The sequence below is a fragment of the Amphibalanus amphitrite genome, unplaced genomic scaffold, assembly GCF_019059575.1.
Source record: "Amphibalanus amphitrite isolate SeventyFive unplaced genomic scaffold, NRLGWU_Aamphi_draft 000039F_arrow, whole genome shotgun sequence".
Lineage (NCBI taxonomy): Eukaryota > Metazoa > Arthropoda > Thecostraca > Balanomorpha > Balanidae > Amphibalanus > Amphibalanus amphitrite.
In genome coordinates, this window is record NW_024881535.1 from 161,841 (window position 1) to 188,709 (window position 26,869).

At 51.9% G+C, this 26,869-nt stretch overlaps 1 protein-coding gene and 1 long non-coding RNA gene across 2 annotated transcripts; one reads left to right on the forward strand and one right to left on the reverse strand.

Annotated features, from left to right (window-relative positions):
• The first annotated feature begins 11,956 nt into the window (after positions 1–11,956).
• LOC122373853 (glucose-6-phosphate exchanger SLC37A2-like) lies at positions 11,957–14,843 on the forward strand. The gene has a single exon (XM_043352243.1). It carries the CDS (start codon positions 12,382–12,384, stop codon positions 13,660–13,662), a length of 1,281 nt encoding a protein of 426 aa, XP_043208178.1. The 5' UTR covers positions 11,957–12,381; the 3' UTR covers positions 13,663–14,843.
• Positions 14,844–16,717: 1,874 nt separating this feature from the next.
• LOC122373862 lies at positions 16,718–19,158 on the reverse strand. The gene is made up of 3 exons (XR_006255120.1): positions 18,801–19,158; positions 18,048–18,375; positions 16,718–17,429 (listed from the first exon to the last, which is right to left on the reverse strand). It is a non-coding gene; the product is annotated as an uncharacterized LOC122373862 (long non-coding RNA).
• Between the last annotated feature and the right edge of the window lie 7,711 nt (positions 19,159–26,869).

A 26,869-nucleotide genomic window follows, 5' to 3' on the forward strand; every position in this document is an offset into this window, starting at 1 on the left:
ACAATAAAATAACGTGAGTGCCGGTGACGCATTTACAACTTCGCTGCAAAACAACACCCGCATCGCTGTGTCATGGTGAACAAGGCCGCTGGGCTCTGTGAGACGCAGAGGGAGAGGGAGAGAGAGTAGTTACCGAGAACCACAGAGAGAGCCGGTCTGTTGATAGCCGCCCACTCTCGGCCTCTGCCCACGAGACGCACGAGGCGCTATCAGACCCCCCCCCCTCCTCAGCAAGTATAGGCTAGTCATAACGACGCTGCTTACTTCCGTGTCTAACGCTTTGGAGACTGTGTGCCTTTGGTAAAACTCAGCGAATTATGGAACTAGGCGTTGCGGATGAGGGTATGGCGGGATTAGGGGTAAGATAGTACCTATAGGTGTTAACAAAAATCAGCTTAAAGTTCGTAAGATAACTTCGAAAGTAAGAACTCATAATTTCGCACGGCTTTATTCTTGTTCATAGCGTTTGAGAAGGTAGGTAGGTACTCGTAGGTATGCATATCTGTCTTCATTGCAAATATTGATTGCAAAACCCTCTGCTAGAAATGGTGGAACGTCAAAAACGCGCGCCAGTTCTGTTGAAGATGAGCTAAATAAAAACCAGTGCTTACTGATAAAACAAAAATTAACAAAATGTGCACTTTCATGTAGTTTGGACACCATAGCAATATTATACTTGTATATCTAACCCTCGCATGTGTAGGGGGGGGGGGGGGTAGGATGGACCCCTATGGTTTTTTCGCGAATAACTCGCCCAAAAAGCGGCCGATCGCGACGAAACTTTCAGTACCCTCTAGTTGATCAATTTAACACCTTCTTTGAAAATTTCATGACCCTGACCCAAGTGACCTTTGACCTGTGGCTGTGACCTATTTCTCGAGGCCATGTTTGGCCGGAATCGCGATTCGGCGTATGTCGGCTCGCATTAGCCGCGCGTTTGCAAGCTTCTCGTGGTTTCAAACGGTCAAACATGAGATTTGATGGTGCTCCCATGCATTTGAGTGGATGTCAAGGTGACCTGAAGGTCAGATCAGGTCGATTTGACCTTTGGTGACCTCAGTTCACTTTTTCGAGCTGTACATGTTTCTAGGCTAGTTTCTGGAGCTGAATTCGAATTAACCCGCGCCCTACTGGGGGGGGGGGGTGTTTGAACACCCCCCCCCTGTGGTTTTTCGCGAATATCTCAAAAACGGCGGCGCGGAGCGCCGCCGTTTTTGGTATACCTTATCATACATCAATTCTACACATGTTGTAAAAATTTCAGACCAAGGTCATTCAAGGTCAGGTCACCAGGTCACTTGAAGTGACCTCACCTCATAAAAAGTTTCAATGTCTGTCATAGCTACACCGAGTGACCGATTGCTTTGAAACTTTCAGCGATTGCTAAGAGCAATAGCATGTACAAAATGTTTATCTCAGAATTTTGATATCGATGACCTAAGGTCAGGTCAATTTTGCGACCTCCCCATTATAAGTCAATGGGAGAAAATTCAAATGCGCCTCTTTTGGACGAAAGACATTATAAACACTCCCAAACACTGAATTACAAGTGGTTTAGACACACTGAACATGAAAATGGTGTCCGTGACCCCTGTTTATGCCCTGAGGTCATCTAAGGTCACGAATAGTATCTAACAGTTTTTCGCAAATAACTTTTGATAGAGGCATGCTAGAGCGATGAAAACGCCTTAGATGTGCTCAGCTCGACGATACGGATCGACTGATATCGTACAAGGCTTGAGTCAAAAGTTATTGCAGAAAAACTGTTTCCGAAAAAATCGGCTATTTTTGCAGTTTTTGCTCCCTGCAGGCAAAACCGTTGACGTTAGGTCAAATCTGAGAGAATTACTCAGAAAGGGCGTTAATAGGGCTATCGAATGCGCTTTTCCGCGCCGCTGTAGCTCTATTGGTTCCCGAGTTATACGTTGGCTTCTTGGAAATTGTCGACATTCGACCTTGAAATCGGCGAAATTTTGCCTTCAATGACCTCTGGTGACCTGACCTTTGACCTGACCAAAAAATTGACCGAAGTGATTTCCTCATTATTTTTGACGCTCTTTCGAACGCCGCCTTCCGCGTGTCGCTACGTGGCCCAGGAGCCGAGTTAGAAGGGGGGGGGTGTTCAAACACCCCCCCCCCCCCCAGCAGGGCGTGGAAATCCAGGACCCCCATCCGGGCGCGGGTTAAGCAACCATTTGAACATTTGCGAAGTAGTTTTGGTGCCTTCGTAAAATGTTACGAAGCTGTCAGAGGCGGTTGACACGTACTAAGAAATCCCGTCATGAACCCTACTGGTTGACCTGACCTGACCTGACCTGACCTGACTTGGTCTAAATGCATAAAGACATCATCTATGATCAAAACTAACACGATATTCGTGATCAGCACCCCGAAAAACCCCTTAGCAGCCACGCTTCACGACTTTCTAACAGGTCCCGATTTTCCCGACTTTGGGTCATTGACCTGACCTGGAAGGTCAACCAATGACCTAGGACATTAAAATTGGATATCATCGGCTTTCTCTCGTCACGGGCAACACGCTCGTTTTTTCCGCGAAGCTCTAGCTCGATCAGGGGCCAAACGACAAGGGGGTCCAACCGACCTCCCTCCCCTACACATAAGAAGCTGGCAAACGCCACACACATGCGAGGGTTAATACATATATTCAATTTAATTATCAACTCAGTATATGCAATCCCGACGGCCTGATTAAAGATATTGTTATTGGCCGGTAGGTGTATCTAAACCTGCGTACTCATAGATAGAGTTTTCACCCTTCAACGGAATTATAATACTTTGCTACAGTGAGTGGTACGATATCGTACGTAATTTTGTAGAGGCAGTTGGAACGCGATGCGGCGAAACGAATCTATTGTTTATCTTGATTATATGTAGGGGAGACCCGGGAGGTATAATGGGCCGGTTTTGTGAAAAGGCAATTTTCTTCCAGTGGGCAGTGGCTACACCCGGTTTTTCACTCTGTGCACAAAGTGTGCCTGATATTAGGCATCTGGTATGAACTATTTTGTCTCGAGATAACTTTTAATAAATCATGCGCTTTTTCGATCCATCAAAATGCACCGGGAGGTATGGGCCATGGCCCGGGAGGTATGGGCCGATGCCATGTTTCATACCGGGCTTCTCACAAAAGTCGGACGAATTTATAATCAATATATTTAAGGGTGTGTCAGTGTTACAAAAATAAATCAGGCATCACTTGAAAGCCTAGTTAAAAATATTTTGTTTCAGGGGATTTTGACCGTCGGCGATCGCCTTACTGAGCCGCGCCGGACCTATTCGAGATGACACCCGTTTCGCTCGATGCACAGTTAAGCCCCGTGCAGCACGGCTTCTGTTGCAGCATGGCACACGGAAGATGGCAGGCTGCGTACCGCCGACCTCATTGCACCCTTCAGGTCTTTGGGGCTTCTTTGGTGGTTTCGGTACACCTGGGACTTGAGGTGGTCCTACAGGAAAAAGTCCGGTGGGGTCAAGTCCGGGGAGCTCGCTGGTCACGGGTGTGTCTCGAACCTCGAGATCACACGCTGCCCGGAGCGCTCCTGCAGCCACTCCCGGTTTTCTTTGGCGGTATTGGCTGTGGAACCGTCTAGCTGGAACTATTGGCACTTGAGTGGATCAGGATCGCTGCCCATCTTGGTCTGCAGGACGCTCCAAAATTTGTCAGGGTCATCCGATATCGCTGACCGTTGACAGCCTGGGTAGCGCATCTCTCACACGAGCGACGTTCGCCAGCTTGCTTCTTTGATTGGATTTGCGGCCGCCGTTATGTTCTTTGAACCCGCAGTTAACATTTCCTCGAGACAGAAACTTTCAACAATGTGGAAAATAGCATTTCAAGATGGTGCTCACTTAAAAAAAAAAGGTTGCGGGAGTTCCATTGTGTTGAAACGACCGACTTATTTTGAAAGTAGAATTTCTTTGAGTTTGCTTTTGCGTCTTAGACCACTGTCTCATTTTTTAAACTTAACAAATATGGTATCATATAAATCTCCTAAAAATTTGCTTTCTTTTCATGTGCATTTGTTTCGTTTAGATATTGCTTCCAGTCCACTATCCGCAAAAGAAATTGGTCCGACTTTTGTGAGAAGCCCGGTATCTTTTTCTCGACAATGAGAACAATGCTCGTAGCTGGTATCTACCTTGATCTCTCTTAGAGCCCAGGAACCGCATAAGCGGCGAACAGCTTACTTCATGCAGGTCACTTGGGCACATATGTATTTTGGTAAACTCAATCATGCACCATGAAATAAAATATATAATATTTTTCTGTTCGAATGAAATTTAAAGCTAAGTTTTCAACCTTGCGCGACAAAAATAACACTTATTAAAGATGACAATCAATGAAAACATCTTTTTATTGATTTAGGATCAACAGGGGTGGGTGGCCCGAACCTCCCGGTTAGGACGCCAGAATTTGCGTAGCATCTTAGCTCACAATCTTGCAAGAAAGCTTCAAATTGTCTCTCCAGCCCTAATTGGCATGCTTTAACCCGCGCGGGGCTGGGGGGGGGGGTAAATTTTACCCCCCCTCGCGAATTTTTGCGATATCTCAAAAACGGCGGCGCGCAGCGCCGCCAAACTTTCAGTACCTTTTCTTACATCAATTTGACACGTTCCCTGAAAATTTGAGCGAAATCCGTCGGAAAATTTTTGAGAAATTGACGTTTTAGTGACGTCATGTTCGTCATTTTCGCCTCAAAAACGGGAAAAGTTCAAACGCCGCTAACATCTTCATTTTTAAAGGAATCAAGACGTAACAAAAAAGGTTATACGTAATTTTACTTTGTCTATCAAATGGCTATCTCGGTTTTTTGAAAATTTTGGATTTTGGCCTAATTTTTTTCAAAAAATTGACTTTTTTGGGAAAATCATTATAAAATCCAAAATTTTGAGTCTATCAAAAAACCGGAATATATGTCAGAGAAGTGGTCTATGTGCACCTACATACCAAATTTTAGAAGAATCGGTTCAAAAATGTGGGAGTTATTCAAAATTTTATGACGTCACGACACACAAAATTTTTGAAAAATGACTTTTTTGGAAGTTCTAGACCTCGTACGGAAACAAAAATAGCACCATTCGATTCGCCGTGAAAAACTGCATCAGATAGACACCTTTTTAGGCCTTAACAACCAACTTCAAAATTTGACCTCACTTGACCTGACCTTGACCTGACCTCGACCTGAAATTCATCCAGAGGTGGTCCATATCACTTATTGAGTGTGCCTATTGAATTCTATGAGTAAAGTGACCCATAAAACATGTGTCGCACATGCCCTTTTCTATATTTTGTTTTTTGGTGACCTGACCTGACCTGACCTGACCTTGACCTTGACCTCTGAATGATATTGTATGCAACGAATATTGTCTTGGTAGCCTAAGAACACGTTTTGGGCGATCAGTCTCAGTCCATGACTCCATTCTTCGGCAACTACGGTGCAAGGCCGATACTGTAGAAACTTGCAATTTATACCCTTGACCTGACCTTGACCTTGACCTCAAACTTTAAATTAAGTACATGTTTTTAGTAGTTCGTGATGAGAGCTTTCGATTGGCGTTTGAATTTTCCAAATCGGACCGTTAGTTCGGGAGATAACAGGGGGGGGGGGGTAAAATTTACCCCCCCCCCCAGCCCCGCGCGTTCGGCTGGAGACCCCAGCCCCGCGCGGGTTAAACTTAATGTTAGCATTGGTCTGACATCATAAAACGAGCCTGGTTCAAATTTATCACGAATTTTCTGCATGTACAGTGTTTTACTCGAAGAGGGCAAAAACGCTTTATCACCCCTCACTGCCAAAGAAGACTGAGGAAGATTTTGAAAATCACGTGGGTTGTATAACGGTATGGCTGCTACCAGTTTACGCGGTCAAATGTGTAAAAACACGCAACACTTCTTCAAAACTGCGATGGCCCATACCTCCAGGGGGCCCATACCTCCCGGGTCTCCCCTATATGTTCGACAAAGGCCAGTGGCCGAAATATCACATATTTTCTATCAATAAAGTACATTTTTTCGGTACTTTTTAATTCAATATCGGGGAAAGGCCATGCTTATATATTTTCAAATAACAATGCTAAATCAGAAATGACTTCATGAAATTCGTTCGATAGCTTCTGATGGACTACTAGTTACCTATACAAATTAACTTTATAAAGTGCCAGGAGATTGTCCTAGGGTCACAGGCATTTTCATAGGATTTAAAAAAAAAATAAATTTAGTCCGAACCTTTTGATAGGAAGGATTCACAAGGACAGAGCCACCTCTAAGCGAAGCTTGTTGCAGTGACCCTGCCCTCTACCCTCCGATTGCGCAATTCCGGCTTTATGGCAGAATTTAGAGTTCAAAGTTTAGCGTGCGCACATAGCCGCGCACGGCCAGTCCCCCCTCACTGACTTCGCCTGGCTACGGCTTGCCACCAACCGCAGCCATACCTGTCAGGAGGTCCATAAATGTCAAGCGCCCGTCGCGCCTCGAACCCGGACTGTTATAACCCAGAGCGCGTGCTCTCACCACGCGGAGTCCGACGCTCTACCAATTGAGCTACGGGACCGGAATCCTAATTTATATCGTTCTATTAACGGTCAACAGTGCACATCAACCGAACTGCAGTCCTATAAATTATATAGCATGTCGTATTTAAAAATTATACCTTAACTGTTTACGCATTATCTTGTCGCAGATTTCCACAACTAAGCATTATCCTATAAGATGACCTTGTCCTTCACCTACCGCACGCACGTCAATTACGGCTAACCCACTGCCCCGGTTGTGGCTGCTCTTTGCGCCCTCTGGCGGCTGAACGCCCGCGTTGCAAACGACGATTTCCGGCCGCCGGCTGGCGCCGCGCCCACGTCGCGTCAACGGTAACCGGACAAAAAGTCAAAAGGAATAAAGTCAAAAGACAGATAGTCAAAAGACAAAAAGTCAAATGCAAAAAGTCAAACGGGATAAAAGTCAAAAAGATAAAAGTCAAAACGGATAAAAGTCAAAAGACAAAAAGTCAAAAGCAAAAAGTCAAAATGTGCAAAAGTCAAAAACGCAAAAAGTCAAATGACAAAAAGTCAAAAATGCAAAAAGTCAAAAATGAAAAAGTCAAAACGGATAAAAGTCAAAACGGAAAAAAGTCAAAAGACAAAAAGTCAAAAATGCAAAAAGTCAAAAGGATAAAAGTCAAAACGGAAAAAAGTCAAAAGACAAAAAGTCAAAACGAGTAAAAGTCAAAAGACAAAAAAGTCAAAACGGAATAAAGTCAAAAGACAAAAAGTCAAAAGCAAAAAGTCAAAACGGGTTAAAGTCAAAAGACAAAAAGTAAAAAAATGAAAAAAGTATAAAATAGAAAAGTCGAAGTCAAAGTCTGAAATAAAAAGTCAAAAGGATAAAAGTGGAAGCATCGATCTTGTCATCTTTTGAAAAAATATTATACAGCGCAACGTACCCTACCCACTGAAGTTGTAAGGAACATGTGAGTACGCGAGGGATTCTGACTGGTACCGGGGTCCGCAGCAGCGGGGCAGGGACGCTGGCTGCGGTGGTGGGGCCCACGCTCACATAATACGCGTTGAGCGCTTCCGGCGTGCACGCTGGCGCAGCAGCAGTGGCACTCTTCCCCGCCCCGATCACCGGTCGCAGCACTGTCCACATCCTCGCCGGTCCTGCCTCACGCAGCTGGTCAGCATAGTATGCCGCGTGGTCACGTCTGATGGCCGCTCGACACTGCCGGTTGACCACCGTATACTCCATATACCCTGGTATACTCGGCGCGCGGGCCGAGCAGTGCGCGCCGCCGCGCCAGCAGCGCCCGCGTGGCGTCCGTGGTGCGCGGAGCACCGGGCGGCGGCAGCCCCTCCCCCATGGGAGAGGGTGAAAAGCAGTGCCTCCTCTAAGCAGTTTTGACTGGGGGGCCCGATCACGGGCAATGACTAAGGTAACCCCTACCAAAAACGTCTAAGACTAAAAAATGACTAAGGTACTCCTCAGTGACCAGTTTGGAGGATGACTGCGGGGGCTGCAGGCTGCAGCTCCCGCAGTTAACATGTTAGAGGAGGCATGGGTGTCGTTTTGTATACCTAGGCATGGTAGGGCCCGAGCCCTACCAATATTTTTGGAAATTTAACATTATGCCTATGACGTTGCGTGGAAAGAATCGCTTTGAATTGGCAAACATTTACATTAGAGCCCTACCAATAATTTTCGGAAAGTGTCGCCACTGAGAGGAGGCCCTGGTGAAAAGCCAAAACCTCAAAATAAAAAAATACCATGTGGTTAAAGGAAATAGTTCAGGAAAGGAAATAGGGGTTTTGAACTGGAATAGCAGTTTCGTAGCTTGAGCTGAGACTAGCACAAATCAGGAGCTTTTACGGCTCAACGATCACCCTAGACGGAGATATTCCATTTCTCGTTCCGAAAAGAGTGCCTTGCAGAGGAATGCGTGCCTTGCACAGGAATGCAGCCACGTCATCGTCAGCCAATCAGCATGCTGCTTACAGCCAATGCAGTGTGCGTAGGTTTGAATTACGCGATATGATTGGTCAACGCGTAATAAGCTTCCGCCTCAAACATTATTTTACATAGAATATAGTTGGTCCTATATTAAAATATAGAAAATAATTGTTTTTACAAAAAGGTTTTACTTTCTTTCATGATCATTTTGAGCATAAAAAATCATAAATCAATAGCAAAATACTAATTTCAGGAAAGTGAACTGTTTCCTTTAACGCTTAGATGACGTCAATGGACTTAAAGTAAAAAATACAAAAGACGAGATAATTTCAAAATTTTGAGTTGCAATTTTTGTCCCCTCAACTTTCAACTTACCCCATCAACTTTTCAAACGTTCCCGGGTCACCACTGCCCCATCGTGCAATTCCAGTGCTATGGCAAAGTTTTATCTGAAAGTTTAAACGTGCCCGATAGACTGGACGCGGTCCCCTCCGTCTGCACTCACGCTCTCTGGTCTCTGTACCGTCATCGCTGACTGGTCCAGCATCCAACGCGCTGGGTTTATAGAAATTATTTGACTTTTTGTCTGATGGTTTCTTAGATAAATGACTTTTTACTTTTGACTTTTTCTTATTTGACTTTTTCCATTTGATTTTTATCATTTTGACTTTTTTTGCCGTTTTTCACTTTTTGTCTTTTGACTTTTCGCATTTTTTGACTTTTTGCCATTTGACTTTTTGCTTTTGACTTTTTGCGTTTTTGACTTTTCGCCATTTGACTTTTTTGCTTTTGACTTTTTTCGTTTTTGACTTTTCGCCATTTTGACTTTTTGCAATTTGACTTTTTGCTTTTGACTTTTTGCGTTTTTGACTTTTTGCCATTTTGACTTTTCGCCATTTGACTTTTTGCTTTTGACTTTTTGCGTTTTTGACTTTCCGCCATTTTGACTTTTTGCCATTTGACTTTTTGCATTTTTGACTTTTGGACGTTTTGATTTTTCGCCATTTGACTTTTTGTCTTTTGACTTTTATCCGTTTTGACTTTTATCCATTTGACTTTTTTCCATTTGACTTTTATCCATTTTGACTTTTTGCATTTGACTTTTTGTCTTTTGACATTTTGTCTTTTGACTTTTTGTCCTGGAATCCGCGTCAACACCGCCAGTCAAGGTCACGCCGCTATGGGCGCGTCACCACTCGCGGTGCAGTACTGGTGCGTGTTGTCTCTTCTGGCCGGGTAGATTCACCAGACGCGTCGGTGAGTGCAAATCTGGTAAAATATCGCTGCAATATTTCCCTGTTCGGCATTTCATCAGCTTCGTTCAGCGTGAGTTTGAAAACAAAATTCCTATCGCCTTTTATCATTTTCCAACAGATATGGTCTTTTCCTTTTCCAGTATCTATTCTACAAAAGCACCACGATACGTATATTAACCATCGCCGGACCTATTGGTATTCTACATACGCGCCGGCCTGGGGGGGGGGGGGAGGGCGGGTACGACCCCCCCTCGCCGTTTCGCCCCTGGTGGAGCTAGCGCGTCGCGAAAAAAACGAGCGTGTGCGCCGTTACGAGACGCAGAGATTGGTACCCGATTTTAAGGTTCTAGGTCAACCGGTGACCTCTGAGGTCAGGTCAAGTGCCCCAGGGTACGGTTCAGTTTTTGGTGAATAACTTCGCAAAAAACGGCCGCAGAGCCACGATTTTGGCAGCATCGTGCTCGCCTCGCTCAGGCGCGTCGAATGGTATACCTTTTGTCCGGGTCAGGTCAACTTGGGGTGTTGACCTCAGGTCAAGGTCAGGTCAGCACCCCCAGGTCACGAAGCTGGTCGAAAGAGGTCATGTCGCATATCATTCGATTCGGCAGGTCTTCCTGAGTCCATTGGTGGCTTTCCCGACTCGCTAGCTCAATTTGATCAAGAGTTATTGATGAAAAACTAATATGACCTTGATGACGTCATAAATGACGTCACGCAGGGTCAACATTGCAAACGTGACGCATCTAACCTTCCAAGGAGTGCATCAAATCACGATTCTGTGTGCTTGAGATAGTTGGAGATCGTTCCTGGCGCCAGAATAGCAGTTTTCATTTTTCCCCATTGACTTACAATGGTGAGGTCACGAAAATGACCTGACCTCATATGACCTTTAGGAAAAATCCGAGATATACAAGTTGTGACACTCATAATCGATACTAGATCCTGCAAGTTTCATTTCCCTGTGACATCTCCTCTGGCAGTGAGGGCGTTGCGAAGTTGCGACACCTGAAGACCGTGCAGAGGTTCACTTATGACGTCATAGGTCAGTGACCTGACCTAACCCAAAAATGCGGTTGGTGTCAAAAGATGCGGCTTGAATCAAAGGTCAGGTATGCCAAGTTTCAGCTCTCTATCGCCAGCGTGTTCGGAGCTATCACGAAAAAACCCTAGGGGGGCACCCGCCCCCCCCCCCACGGCCGGCGAGGGGGGGCGGGTTATATATCGCAAATTATATAGTTCTAACTACAAACGATTCTACATATAGCTATTACTGGACATTTCGCAACTTCAATGACGCAAAGTAGGTACCAGGACCATCTAAAGACGCATCTAACCACAAACGATTATAATCTAGCTATTACTGGACATTTCGCAACTACAATGACGCAAAGTACCAGGACCATCTAAAGACGCATAGTGTCAATTCGTCGACATCAAAACACTACTCTCAATTATGTACCTAATTAACAGAAGAAATTCCGCCGTAAGCTCAAACATTCGCATTCGTCGAAAAATCATAGCTCATAGCCATATTCACAGATCGATCGCATGAATCAGTCGCCACCTTAATTAACCCGGCGGCCGCTGGGCCTCCGCGCCATCCACCGGCCGCTGGGGGGCATATAGTTGCCCCCTTTACTTCTGCGACGATATCGTCGCAACGCGAAGAGATAGAGAAGCGAAACTATGCGCACATCTTCCTGAATACCTAGCCGAGGTTGTGTCCAAATTTGGTGTCAATCCGATTTGAAATGACGTCACAGTGACGTCAAAAGTCAAATTATAGATTTGCGACCCTCAGTTTCCTCACGATAGGTATACCTACTCGTATCCGATATACAAGACCGAATATAAAGCATAGATTATTGGTCAGGAACTAGTTGGAAGTCTACTTAGATGTTTTAGGATGACAGCATGTGCTGTCTGGTTCATTTACAGTCGAGTTTCATGCTCAGCGACATCAGAAACAGTCCATATCGGAAAACGACAAAAGTTTATGACGTAACTATGACGTCATCTTAACCCGTGCACCGACGGGGGGCGGATATCCGCCCCCCCCCCCACTCTAAATCCTATTTCATCACCTGACGCACCGACGGCGTAAGTGACGCAAGCTATGTTTGGCAGGAGGCCGCGCCACAAGCCGGGCGCCGTGGCGGCCAGCACCGGTGGCGCGCCGGTGTGGCCGGTCGGCCGACCGTTATAGGCACCGTGCCGCCGCGCCGGCCCGTGTCGCCGACTGACCGTTACACTGGCCGCCGCGCTCCGCCAGTGGCCTGGACGGCGGCACGACGCACCGACGCGGCGGCGGCCCCGCCTTAGAAAGCGGCACATCAAACACCAGAGTTTCCTACCAAGAGAGTCATCCACAACACAGTGAAAGTGCTGGAGCTTCGTCGTTCGGCACTCGAAGCCTACTTGCAGACGCTATTGCAGGTGGAGCCACCACCACTGCCTCTTCTTCAGTTCCTTAGTGTTCAGCCACAGAAAAGTCTGATCGAAGTGGAAGGCTCTGGGACCAGCCGCCGTCCGCTGCTGGCCTTTCAGCCGCGGCAGTTCGTCGACCGCTCCAGAGACGCCGCCGACGCCGTCCTGAGCGGAGTCCTCAGCGCCGTCTACGGCCGCTAGACGGCCCACCTGCACAGCCAGAGGGCTGCCGCCGCCATGGCTCCGCTGCAGGTACGTCAGTTCATCACGTTCTGCCTGCTGTGGGTCGGCTACGCGCTCACGTACTTCCTCCGGAAGCCGCTAGGGGTCATCAAGGCGGACCTACGCGACCAGGCGGGCCTGAACGAGGCGCAGCTGGGCTGGCTGGACGCCGCTCTGCTGGCGCCCTACGCTCTGGCGCAAATGGCGCTGGCGCCGGCCGGACAGCGGCTCGGAGCGCGGCGCACGCTCGGCCTCGGACTGTTGGCCGCCGGCGGCGCCATGCTGCCGTTCGGCTTGGGCGGCGGTCCCGGCGCCATGGCCATGATGCTGGCGCTGAACGGCGCCGCGCAGTCGTGCTGCTGGCCAGCCTGTGCGCGATCACTGGCCGAATGGTTCCCAGACAATCGGCGCAACTCGGTCTTTGGTCTGTTCGGCACTTCGGCGTTTGGAGGAGGCATCTTGGGCACGGCTGTCTCGGTATACCTGCAGGGTGCCTACGGATGGCGTCTAGTGCACCTGCTCCCTGCACTGCTGTGTATGTCCTTTGGTTTGCTAGTGCTGTTGGTGCTGTACTCGCCTGAGGAGCTCGGTGTCGCCGTGCACGAGAAAGACTCGGCAGTGACCAAGGCGTCACCTCCTGACGCGGCTCAGACACTCACATGGCGCGACGTCTGGCAAATTCCCGTCATCCCCGAGGTAGCCGTCAGCTTGTTTTTTCTTAAGCTTGTTCGCTATGCGATGTACATGTGGCTACCAATGTTTCTGTCGCAGCAACTGCACTACGGCCGTCAGGCGGCCGGACTGTTATCTCTGTCGTTCGACGTGGGAGCAGTGTTGGGCTCAGCTGTCATCGGGGTGGTGGTAGATCGTGTGTTCGCAGGCCGGGCGCTCGCCGGCTGTCTGCTGAGCGTCGTGGCTTCAACACTCTCGCTGCTGCTGTTTTCGCTGACCAGCGGCTGGGGCGCTCCCACCAACGGCCTGCTCCTGCTAATGGCCGGCCTGTTCAATGGTGGGCCCGACACGCTGCTGGGAGCCGCCATACCCACCGAGCTGGGGCAGCGTGACGAGCGGCGCGCGGCGCAGGCCGCCAGTGGTGCCGTCAACGGGTTCGGCAGCGTGGGCACGTTCCTGGAGGGCCCGCTGCTGGGCGCGGTGGCGCTCCACCTGGGCTGGCCGGCCGTGTTCTACTCGATGGTGCTGTCCAGCGCCCTGGCAGTGCTGTGCGTGCTGCGCGCAGACGCGGCGGACCGGCGCTGGCGGCGCTGCCGTGCCGCGCCCCTGCTGACCGCGGCGTGACCGACCCGGCGGCGTCTGCAGTGCGCTCTGTAGGCAGTGCGGGGCACGTGCCGTCTCCGCATAGGCACTGTTTAGGCGTGGTGAGGTACCAAGTCAGTTGCGTTGTGTGACCGAACGGAGGCAGGACACTGAACTAGCCTGAATATCGAAATACCAATAATAATGTTTGCATTTAAAACTTGATCGCAATTCTTTCCGCCAAGTGCGTCTCATATAAGACACTGTTGCGATGCTGGCAACATGACAGGAAGGCATGTAAGGTTTTCAGGGTCGCGGCACTGAGCCCCGTTGTCTGATGACCGGTTTTTGGACCAGCAGTAATTCGTGATTGGCTCTCACAAGTCACAACGTTTATCTAGGATCGTTCGAAGAAGTGGACGTTTGCACTGGACCGTTAAATTGTCGCAGCTCACCTGATCGACCCGTGTGAGGCCGGCCGTTCATGACGGACCGCTCCTCCTTCTCGAGTCACCTGCTTCAAACGGCGCGCCCGGACTGGGCGTTACGTGGTGGGACGGTGCCCTGCCACTCGCGGTAACGGCCACTCGCTGGGAGCAGAGACTGCCGTCCGTGCTGGCTGTCTTGTGTGGAATGCGCTCGCTGCCTGCCGGTCGTGAGACCCTAGTCCATATATTAGTTAAAAAAATCATATTGCGCATTCATCATTTTATTGTAGGTACAGCCCACCGCTAAAGTAATGTAGGGTTTTACCAATCTCAACGGTTGGCTTTGACTGGCGATTGTTTAATGCGGAGTGATCGAAAAGAAGATGTCAATAGCTAAAGTTGCAGCTGCAAGGGTGACGATACATATAAGCTACATTCAAAGTTTCATTGTAGTCTGGCTAATCGTTCCTAAGCTTCAGAAGCAGAACATACCCATGACTGAAACCCCACATTACTTCTGCTGTGGACTGTACCTAACCTAGGTATTTATATATTTTAATATATTTGTCCATTTTGTATACCTACTTTACCGCACTTTTACCATTTTATATTTTCATTTTGTGCACATTTTTATTTATTGCGCATTTTCTTATTGAGTGTTTTTCCTGTAGGTATTCATATTGTATATGTGGGTAATATACCTATATGCGTCACTGGACTTCGCCTATCAATGGGCATTGCCTGTGGGTAATATCATGAATAAATAAATAAATAAATAAATAAATAAAATGTGAGCGTTGACGTGTGTAACTCGCCGGTGGCCCGCTAAATATGTCACCAGTGTGAACAATGTCCGTGTGCTGACTGGCCTCCTGTGGGTGACGGCCGCGCCTCCCAACTGCTGGGCCCGAGACCAAACTGTTTGTCCGAGCCGCGCAACCTGTGATCTCTTGGCGACAACCCCGACATCCTTCTCGTTTCTCATCGGCTCGACAATTGGGCGCCACTGAACGGCGGCGGCGGCGGCGCAGCACGAGAGCCGTGTATAACTGACTCGCGGCTCATGCTCGGCGCCGAGCAACCCCCCCCCCCACACACACACACAGCTGCTGTGGCTACGGCTCCCCGATCTGCACGTATTTCACGCTGTTCGACTTGTCATTTGTTTATATCTGTGCTGCATTAGTCGGTCCTAAGTGAGCACTCCGTGGTTGTTACGCGGTTTTTGAACACAAATAAAGGTCTCCACCAGGGCTGCGGAGTCGATGGATTTACGGCGACTCCGACTCCGACTCCGACTCCGGCTTTCAAAAACCAACTCCGACTCCGACTCCGACTCCGGGCAGAAATGTCGACTCCGATCGACTCCAACTCCCGACTCCGACTCCGCACACCTGGCAGGGCTGCGGAGTCGACAGATTTTCGGTGACTCCGACTCCGACTCCGGCTGGGGTTTCCAATATCGACTCCGACTCCGACTCCGGTCACAACTGTCGACTCCGACCGACTCCGACTCCGACTCCGACTCCGACTCCGCAGCCCTGGTCTCCACAGTCGGAAAAACTATGTTTGGCAAAAATAAAAAGTAGGGGAGATCCATGTATGGTCGGTCAGAGTCAGTAAGGTTGATAAGAGGCCCCAACGCTTTTCTACCAACCAATGATATTATATATTTTTTCAATGTTCTTGTAAGGTAGAAGCCCTTTCGAAACAACAAGTCAAAACCTGGAGCAGCAGGCACGTCGCGGCGAATTTTGGTAAGCCTGTTTCTTATTCCCCCCCCCCTTTCTCGCTAAACAAATGCATCATTATCGCCCTGATTTATCTGGAAAAAACTAATGGCTGTCGAATAAATTCTTATCCAATTGATTTTGTCATTGTCATGTTAGTCCTTTGGTAGTTCCCGGTGGGGTATCGAACCCCGTTTGAATTTTGAATATCGGTCGGCAACTTTCCGAGATCCTAGGAAGAAGGGGGGACGAGACCCCCACCGGGTAGCAGGGTTCGGGAATAGCCCAACGGAGCCGCGGGTTGAAATGAACGAAAAAATTGGCATACTTTCGAACGCCGTTTACTGCTTATTGAGGGGGCGATTTCAAGACTCCTTCTGACTCAAACAAGCTGCATCTAACCCCGCGTTCGCTGTCTCTCGGACGACGAAGATTCTAGGTCGACCGGCCAATCCCGTTCAAGGTCAGCGGGGGCTCGGCTGCGGTTACGGAACGTGATTGGCCGGACGGCGTAGAATCTTTGCCGTCCGAGAGACATCGAACGCGGGGTGAATTTGCATAGTCGTCAAAGGTACCTATTACGAAAGCGATGCGCTCACTATAGGTAAAGCTGTAGGTAAAGCTACCTAGTCATCGAGGGCAATTGCCTCTAAATATCTATTTCCAAAATATGGTGGGGGGGGGGGGTAACTACGAGTATAATGGACAGCGCCGGCTGGTGGCGGTCGAACGAACAAACGGTTGCTACCGGATCTCGGCAGCCCACCACCTGACGACCTATATTCGACCCCCATCATCCCGAAGCAGCTGCGGGTTACGCTGGGTCACACTGGTGTGGCTGCTGGCCTCCAATGACGTCATCTGCTGGCCTCCAATGACGCCATCTGCTGGCGTCACAACGCACGATCAACGATGCTTGACATCGGTATAATAATTTCATTTCATAAATTGGATATTTGTAGTTTTTCTTTCGACGGGTTTTATGAAAACTAATACACTGCTGGCCATTTTGTAGTTATTAGGCACCCTCGCAATACATAAGGCTGCAAAAAAATATTCTCAATGTCCAGCCAATTCGGTGCATGAACAGGATATCGCAGTTGTCCAAGTGCTGCACTCTTGGTGCTTGCTTATGACACATTTCGTTATATAATCCCCATCTCGCAGTCTCGCGGAGGTAGCAACACAAAAACTGTTTACCACAACTCGGCAAGAGGAAGCAAAACGCAGATGATTGGTCGATTGGCCGCGAATCCCTACCGGCATATTGCCGAGAGATCCAACGCCGAACAGAGAGAAAACGATGGATAAGTAACTCAAAAGACTAGTCTCACGTACTCCCTTATAAACGTTTTACACCAGCTACCCATTTGATGTCCTCCAAAAACCTACAACCTGTTTACAATCACATGTAAAATGGCAGTATGAATTGATTCACCGCGACACATGGACATAGTTACATCAGCTCCAGGCCGTTTTTTCTCTCAGTTCTTTGGGCACGTATCGGCAAGACTCTGAAGACACGTCGTTGGTATAATTATCGATCAGCTTCAGCCTCAAATGTTCGTCAGTGTAATTCTCCCATAGGTAGATCCAGGCTTTCACAGGGGTACCCTCCGGGTCATCGGATAAAATGACGTCTTCTTGACGTCTGAAACGTGCGATAGGAGCAGTCAGATGACGTACAAAGGTCAAAGGATGGAACGATGAGTTACCTTGTAAGCAAGACATGAAAGAGAGAAAACACCGTCCAGCATATTTCACTGTTTCATATTGATGACGTGTTTTTCTCCTAGGTAAGAGCTACACGAACCCCGACGTAGTATGAGGCCACCAAAACAAAGTGGTTAAATATTTACCTCTATTTAATCAATAACCTAAGCAAGTATTCGAGCTAAGCCACCGCATTCCAAACAACAGTCGTAAAAGCCACCTACGAACAGCGATGGTCCCTGGCACTGCACCAGCGCCACCTACACTACTCTAGCAGATGCGACGGCAGCGCCATCTATGCTGCTGAAACTCGGGCAGCCACTACACTGCACTGCTGATTGCTGAAAGCTGTGGCTGAAAGCACGGTGGCGTTCCACGCAAGACAGTCACTTCTAAGTTCTAATGGCATATTGGGCTACTGTTTTCTAAATAAACTGTACCAGAGTAAATAGGAGCAACCTGTAGGACCTCAGCAGACCACTAGTGACTGGCAAGAAATGACCATCAAATACTAGCACATCCACGCACCAAGCATGGGTGTCCGGTGTACTCTCACCTGTTATAGTGCTTTGGGTATGCTTCCAGTTCGTCCAGACGCTTCATTTTGTCAGCATCAACTCTGTACACCTCTCCAAAGATCCTGTGGCCCTCTCCTGGTCTGTCCAAGCAGTAGGGTATATTGTAGGGGCCAGCCACCAGCAGGGGAAATGGACGGCATGTGCGGGCTGAGCCTAACAACTCTGCACATCCCTGGCCGGGCCCAGTCTTCATCATCCAGCCATGGTTGGGCTCCCCACGCTTCAGCGTGCCGTATACAAACACTTGAGTGGTTTCCATGATGGCACTTTGTGGAAAACCCAAAGTCAAAAGCCTGGAGATAAGCACTGGGAAAGAGCAAGTGAGAAGAGCTCGGTTAAGGCACCAAGCAGGGTGTGACTAGTGACTTGCGACTAGTAGTTCAAACATCAATGCAACTTTATTGATGGTTACATATCCTCAAAATAATCATGTTTATATTTCAACATTCTCAAGCTTTTAAGGTATCAATTTAGCACTTACCTCAACCTTTTCAATAAATAACTTTTTGGCAGCACTATACGCTAGCTTGGTGTGAAAAGAAATCAAAATGAATACCTACCTACAGCAAACCAAAACCACCACAACTTGAACTACATAGTACATAAAACAGAAAATAATCAAATGCCTTTGTATTTTAGCCAAAACATTAAAATGTTGGAGAGGTTGACATACCCATCCACTTCAGTTCATAGGTAAGACCAAGGCTACATAGGTAAAACCTTACACCCACCTCACACCTGCGAAGTAGTAGTAATCTAAAGTAAAGTAAAGTTAAGTAGTAGTAGAGCAGTAAAGTAATCTTGCCTCACACATGCATTTGTTTGAATACTTAGATATATTCTCCTCCAGTATCCCCCCTCATGATGGTGCGATAAGTAACGAAAGTTACGAGGCTGGCCTTGCGAGGTTGTAAGTAATGTTCAGCTTCAACTGTCAATAATGCTAATAATAGAATAGGAAAGGGCAGCTGAAATAGAAGTTGCTAGGCAATTCAAGTTTTTTATCATAAATGAACAAAATATGCCACAAATATACACACATATTTTGTCTGTTCTGCGCAGGAACTGACATCTGCTAAAATTTCAAAACGAATACCACTACTAAATTAAGAACAGTATCAACCAATACTAAAACTCGGATTAGATGGTTGATAAGATCAAACTAAACATCAAATTCTATGATGTTAAGCATCATTTAATTAAAAAAAAACATTTATTATTGCGTCGATCTCTTACTAGTGAGCTGCAGTGCTTGCCTTTGACATTTACGATACCTATAGCAAATGGGCTCCGCATAGACGATTGCCTGGATTACCTCCTAACGAGAAATGACAATAGGTAGTGTGAGTGCAAGCATATCTAAGTAAAAGTTCTGAGACTCAATTTTTCTAGATCATAACAAGTCCATCATACAAAGCCTGCAAGAAATGCGCAAACAGGGTGTCCGGAAAGTCCTGACGCATCTTTTGGACGCCGTCTAACGCGCGCTATGATTATTTGAACGTTCAGCTAATTACAACAGACAAACCACTCGCTGACCGTTCAGCGTAGATGGATGAAGAATGAAGATGCGCCTTGCCGCTGATTGCTGAATGCCTGCGCGCGGCGGCCGGGTGCAGCTTGAACGAGGTTCGAGTTGCAGCGCGATGCGGCGTTTTTCGACGAATGGTTCAGCAAGTTTAAGGTTTATTACGACTTGAAAATTCCTTAGAAAATATTTTCAGACCAGTATTACTGTATGTCTACTCCCGAGAACGTAGCAGCATTTCTTCAGCGGCAGTCAAAGAAATTTCGGGGGTTCTGATGGCCAAAAACGTCCCATCATCCTCGTCAATATCAAATAAATGAATGGCAGGCTGGACCACGAGGGGTTCATTGACAGGCACATCATCCCGAGGGTCAAGGAGACTTGCTGCGAGGGTCACTTTGCATTAAACACAGCACGGAGCGCCCTCCTAGCCGCTTCCAACAAGCCAAAGTGGCAGAGGAGCTCGGTGGGCCAAATCACCGTGGGAAAATGCGATTTGCCCGCCTTATTCTCCTTACCTTCACTCGCTCGACTAAGGTGTGCTACGCGTTTTGTGGAATTAGTTCTAGGCCACCTCTCATCCCAACCTGGCGCCGTTGAAGACTCGCATCACGACAGCATCGGGGGATCTAGAAATGTCCTGCATCGTCAAAACCCGCAAGCGGTTCCGCCCCGCCCCCATGTCGAGGCCGTCGTCAGCGCAGACGGTGGTTACATTGAATGAGCACTTAGCGGAAGTATGTGGCTTGTTGTCCCTGATCATTGTGTTGATCTATTGTTGACTCGAGTGTATACATATGAACCAAATGCATTTTTTTTAAATGTTAAACAAATGCCCTAATGCCTTAACATTATCATGTTAAACAAGCGCCTGGACTTTCCGGACACCCTGTATGTTATAACGTGAGTTCTTTATTCACAACCAAAGCCGCATTGCGTTAAACTTCCCAGAGCGCCAAACACCGATCGCCACTACCGCAACCGCACCCATCGCGGGCCGGCGGCCGACTGCTCTCGAACCCCGCGTCTGCGCGCCGGCGCCGTCAGTGGCGTCGCCAGGCCCCCGGGCAGGGGGGAGCAAGTGGCGTCGCCAGGCCCCCGGGCAGGGGGGAGCAGCTCGCGACACCACACCCTGCCGCCCTTAAAACGGAACACACATTCACTTTAACCTGCCGCCCTTAAAACGGAACGCATTCACTTTAACCTGCCGCCCTTAAAACGGAACACATTTTAAACCGGAACGTGGAAACAAACACATTACGCGTCGGAACGTGGAAACAAACACATTTTAAACCTCGGCGATCAGTCGCCTCGGGCACCTCCGGCGCCGAGCGGAACGGCGTTGCGAGGGGCCCACAGTGTCCCCGCCGCCCCTGCCGCCGCCGTCACCGACATCACCGCCACCGCCGGTGTGACTGTAGCCGCTGAGGTCACCGGTATCACCGCCGCCGCCGAGGTCACCGGCACTACCGCCGCCGCTGACGGCATCACCGCCGCCGCTGAGGTCACCGGCACTACCGCCGCCGCCGGGGTCACCGGCACGGCCGTCGCCGCCGGGGTCACCGGCATCACCGCCGCCGCCGAGATCACCGGCACGGCCGAGGCCGACTGCTCCCCGGTCACAGGCCTGACCGGCGACGCCGGCGCGGCTGCCGTCACCGAGGCCATTGGCGCGATCGTCTCCGACAGGGCGCCCGGCGCTGCCGCCGGCGCCACCAGCCCGGTCACCGCCGGTCGTCGCTCTGACGTCACCGCCGGTCGTCGCTCTGACGTCACCGCCGGTCGTCGCTCTGACGTCACAACTGGTCGTCGCTCTGACGTCACCGCCGGTCGTCGCTCTGACGTCACCGCCGGCGCTGTTCCCTGGGTCAGCCGCCGCCGCCACCGCCGGGGTCACCGGCGTCGCTAGCGCCGCCGCCACCGCGGTCACCCAGGGCACCACTGAGGCCACCGGCGCAGCCGGCTCCTCCCAGGTCACTCGCCTGACCGTCGCCCCCGCTGGGGTCACCGGCCTGACCGTCACCGAGGTTATCGGCGTGGCTGACGTCGCCGCCGCCGCCGTCACCGAGTGCACCACTGAGGTCACCTCCGCTGTCACCGGCACCGACGCGACCTCCACTGAGGTCAACGCCACTGGTGCACCCTCCGATGAGGTCACTGGCACTGCCGGCGCGGCCGCCGTCACCGCGGCCATCAGCGCGATCATCGCCGACGGGCCGTTTGGCGCCGCCGCCGGTGTACCCGTCGCTGAACCCTGCTCGTCGGACGTCGCCGACGGTCGCCGCTCTGACGCTGCCGATCCCGTCTCCGCCACCGAAGCTTCTGGCACGAGCGTCTCCGACGGGCCGCCCGTCGCCGCCGCCTCCGCCGACGTCCCGGCGCCCGCTGCTCCCGCCGGCGTACCGGTGTCCGCTCTCTCCGCCGGCGCCCCGGCGCCCACCGGCTCCATCGGCATCCCGGCGCCCGCCGGCTCCATCGGCGTCCCGGCGTCCGCCGGCTCCATCGGCGTCCTGGCGCCCGCTGGCTCCTGCAGCATCAGCATCCCGGCGCCCACCGGCTCCTTTAGTGTCACGGCGCCCTCTGACTTCGTCGGCGCCGCTCACTTCACGGTCCTCGCTGCCCTGAAGCAGCGACCGCCAGTCGAGGCGCATGTCGCGCAACCAGTCCCGTCCGATCAGCGGTTGGTGTCCGAGTCGGTCGCTGACTACTACATTCAGCCGCCTCCGCTGGCCGCCGAACTCCGCCTCTACGGTCGCCTCGCCGCGGACCGGCACCGTCTGGCCCGTAAACGAGCGCAGCTGCACCGTTGATGGTCGCAGCTTCAGCCCCGGGATGCTGCCGTCCGCCACGATCGAGACTGGCGACCCGGTGTCTGCCATCATCTCTGTTGGCCGGCCGTTGACTGTCACCGTGACCAGTGGCAGCCGGTCCTGACGCTGTGTCCTCCGCTGCGCCACGGACGTCACGGCGTCCACAGACGTCACCTGACCGCATCCGGGGCAGTCACGCTTCAAGTACCCTGAGTCGCCGCACCTGAAGCACCGGCGCGTTCCGCCCCTCCGGCGCGGTCCGCCGCGTCGGCTGTCCAGCCGACCGCCGTTTGCTGAGCCGGGCTGTCGGAAGAATCCGCTCTTCTGCGCCGCTCCTGCCGCCAGATGCACGGCGCAGACCTGCCAGTCGGCCTGGTCGCTGTCCTGGATCAACTTGACAGCCCGTCGTTTGCTGCAGTCCCGTTGCAGGTGTCCGCGCTCTCCGCACCGATAGCAGCGCGGCGCGCCGGCCTGCCGCGACTGCCCGCTGTCCTGCCGCGGCTGCGCACCGTCCTGCCGGGGCCGCGCGCCGGCCTGCCGCGACTGCGCGCTGGGACAGTGGCGCCGCCAGTGGCCCCGGCCGCCACAGCGGAAGCACGTGCCTGGCCCCGGGGGCTCGGTCGGCCTGACCCTCTCCGTCCGCTGCGGGCGTCGCACCAGGTGAACTGCCTCCCCGTCCGTCTCGGTCGGCGCCGGCGCCCCAGACAGCCGCGTCGTCAGATCCATCACGTCCCTGTGCGCCCGTGCCGTCCGCCGGACGTCCTCCAGAGAGAGGTCGTCACCCTTTAGCGCCGCCTCCCGGACCAGTTTCCTCTGCAGATCACCTCGGCTGCCCAGGACGCATCGGTCTCTCAACTCTCGGTCCACCTGCGCCGGCTCGTAGCCGCAGCGCAGGATTTGCGTCCGTAGTCTGCCCAGGAACTCCTCCAGGCTCTCTTCCTGCTCCATTGTCATCCCTTGAAACTTTCCTCTCTCCGCCACCACATTATTCTTCGGCACCAGATACCGTGTTAGCTTCCTTTTCAGGCGAGCAAACTCGTCTTCTCCCTGTCTCTCGGCGTCCTCCTCAGGCAGTGAATCGCTGACATCGGCGAGGTCCGGACCCACCAGGTGCAGCAGGACTGCACACCGTCTCGCAGGCCCTTGAATGTCAACAGCGATCATATACCGCTCCAATGCCCGGAGCCACTTTTCAAAGTCCGTGCCTGGACGGTACGGCACCGCAGACACTATCTGCATCCCCGTTGGATCCATCGTGCCGCCGCGCTCTCACCAGCACGTCGTTCCGCCGGTCGGCTCGCCGCCGCTCCACCGTCGGCCCGCAGCCGCTCCACCGGTCGGCCCGCAGCCGCTCCACCGGTCGGCCCGCAGCCGCTCCACCGGTCGGCCCGCAGCCGCTCCACCGGTCGGCCCGCAGCCGCTCCACCGGTCGGCCCGCAGCCGCTCCACCGGTCGGCCCGCAGCCGCTCCACCGTCGGCCCGCAGCCGCTCCACCGGTCGGCCCGCAGCCGCTCCACCGGTCGGCCCGCAGCCGCTCCACCGGTCGGCCCGCAGCCGCTCCACCGGTCGGCCCGCAGCCGCTCCACCGGTCGGCCCACGCTCACGCCGACCAGTCACCGCTCACACCGACCAGTCACCGCTCACGCCGGCCAGCCACCGCTCACCGCACCGGCCTGCGCCCGTACTTGGCGCTGCCGGCTGCGGTTTCCCGCGCTTTTCTCGACGGGGGCGTCACGTGGTAGTGACGTCACACGCACGTCACCGCGCGCGCATGCGCACTCGTCCCGCACCGCCCGGCCGCGCGCCAGCTTCCCGCCGAAATTACCCGCTTCGGGGACCAGGCACCTCAAACCGCATTGAGGCCCTCTCCGCCGCACCGATCGGCCAATCGCACGCGCTGCCACAGCTGCGCGTCACCCCCGGCCGACCAATCAGCGTGCAGCACGCCGACGCATGCGCCACGCACGCACACCACACTGCCGAGGCATCATGGCCGCCACGAATTTCGGCGATCACATGGAAAACCCTGCCAGGACCAGGACAACGGCCGCCGCGCGACAGGCACACTACCAGCAGCAGCGCGAAAATAAAAATACTAAGCAATACTAAGCACTAAGCATTCGTACTAAGCAACGTTTGCGCCCTCACCGTCCGTGGCCCGTCCGCCCTCGCTGACCACCGCGCACTGATCACTGGCCCGTTTCGCCATCACTCGCAATCACAGCTCCAAGGCTTCACCTTGATCTGATCCTCGTCGCCAGGATGTTATAACGTGAGTTCTTTATTCACAACCAAAGCCGCATTGCGTTAAACTTCCCAGAGCGCCAAACACCGATCGCCACTACCGCAACCGCACCCATCGCGGGCCGGCGGCCGACTGCTCTCGAACCCCGCGTCTGCGCGCCGGCGCCGCCAGTGGCGTCGCCAGGCCCCCGGGCAGGGGGGAGCAAGTGGCGTCGCCAGGCCCCCGGGCAGGGGGGAGCAGCTCGCGACACCACACTGTACACCTGACCTCATCAAATGGAGTCACTGTACGTGTCGTGCACACTGCACGTACCTCTGTGCAACGAAGTCGTTACGCGTGCATAAGGAGCCCGGTTACTCACGAATAAAGACAGCGACAGACTCAAACGAGAGCCAGCCATCTGTACGCGCCAGGGGCATGGCAGCCTGCCCCACCGTTGCTCCCTCCAGCTCAACGTTGATCTTGACGTTGACGATGTCCTCTTCAGAAGGCAGCAGGTAGGGTAGCGACACGCTGGTGATGCTGGCAACGTCCGTCTGGGATGTGTCGCCGGCGGCTGTGGCATCGCTGACCTCTACAAATACCGCCTGTCCGCGGTCGAGCCGAGCTTCGGTGACAAGTTCTCCGTCAAATGCAGGCGAGTTGGAGCATTTGGCGATCGTCCGCAGCTGGTACTGGCCCTCCGAGTGGAGCTGACGCATCAGGTCCGCCATCTCGAGACCAGCCTGCACCTCTGTGCCCGCCGAGAGGTCAGCGTTGTAGGAGCGCGCGTTGTCGCGGGTGATGGAAGCGGAGGACTTTCTGTTGCGGAAGATGCTCGTGAAGCCGGGCCACTCGGTGGTCATGCGGCAGAGAAGCAGCATGTCCTTCCCATTCATCCAGCCGTAGGCGAGGATCTCTCCTCCCAGCCGATCTCCGGAGCCAAACACCTCATAGATCACCCTGCACGTGATGGCCGACAGGTCTGTGCAGACGCGTCCGCGGCACGAGTCGCCGCTCTGCAGACAGTCCGAGTCCTCCCGACAGAACTGCTCGTGCTGGGACCTCCCTGGCATCACAAAGTACCTCCAGTCGCTGCTGGCGGTGATGGACGTGTAGTTGGCCACGTAGTTGAACAGCAGACACTCGCGGGATTTGATGTTGTAGTTGAGACTGGCGCAGTTGGCGTTGGAGTTGCAGAACGAACAGCAGGCGCATGCGGAGCCTCTGCCGGGCCGGAGAGTGAACGTCTCCATGGCCGTGCCTGCCGACAGGTAACCGTTGGTCCAGGCCGTCTCCTGGCAGGCTTTAGTGCTGGGCGGAATATGCAGCAGCACTCCACACAAGCCAAGCACCACAAGGAGAGACAGGCGAGTTGCCCTCAGGCGTCCCATTCTGTCTTCGCCGTCACCAAGGACGGTCTACTGAAACAGATACCAATCGGCCTGCTTTCAGAAATTCATGTTTACAATCTAGCTGAAACACTGGCGGTTGAAAAATGTGGAATTCCTATGGTTGGATAACTAAGTTTTTTTTCTTACATTTGGCCTACAATTTTACCTTACAGTATCTTTTTTTATAAAAGAGATTCATATTACTAAGAAAACATAAGCGCGGGACCCGGGGGGCAGTGGGGGCAGCTTGCCCCCCCCAACTCTGGGCCGTGGGGGCGGTGCCCCCACAGCTTTGAGACGGAATACCACACTTTTTTTGCAAATGTTTTCTTTTTTGTTGAAAAAGCCGAGGGGTGAAAAATAAGTGGCCTAAAACCGGTGAGAAAACTAGATTTGGGGGTACCCTAGGTTGATCTCTATTATGGTGTGCCCCCCAGTCGGAAAGTAGTTCCCGCGCCCCTGTAAGAATAAGCATGTCATTCTCCTAATCCTTCTCCTCCTATATAGCCCTCCTTTCTCCATTGTCCTATACATGGTGAGGTCACAAATCTGACCTGACCTGAGGTCACTGATATGAAAATTTGAGGCATAAAAATTGTTTGTATTGGTGCCCCCATACAATTTACCGGGTTTCAAAGTTTCAGAAGAGAGCCTGTAGGAAAGCCTGGAGCGTGATTTTTTTTTAGTCGCACAGTCACTAACTTGACCTGGTGACCTGAGCTTAGGTGATTTTGGGTCAAATCTTTAACCCGCGCCCCGCTGGGCTATTCAGTCATACGCGCCCTGCTGGGGGGGGGGGGCAGATTCTGCTCCCCCTGTCTAACTTCCGAACCGATGGTCGTAG

Coding starts and splice junctions, on each gene's coding strand:
- LOC122373853 (XM_043352243.1), top strand. CDS start 12,382: ATGGCTCCGCTGCAGGTACGTCAGTTCATCACGTTCTGCCTGCTGTGG.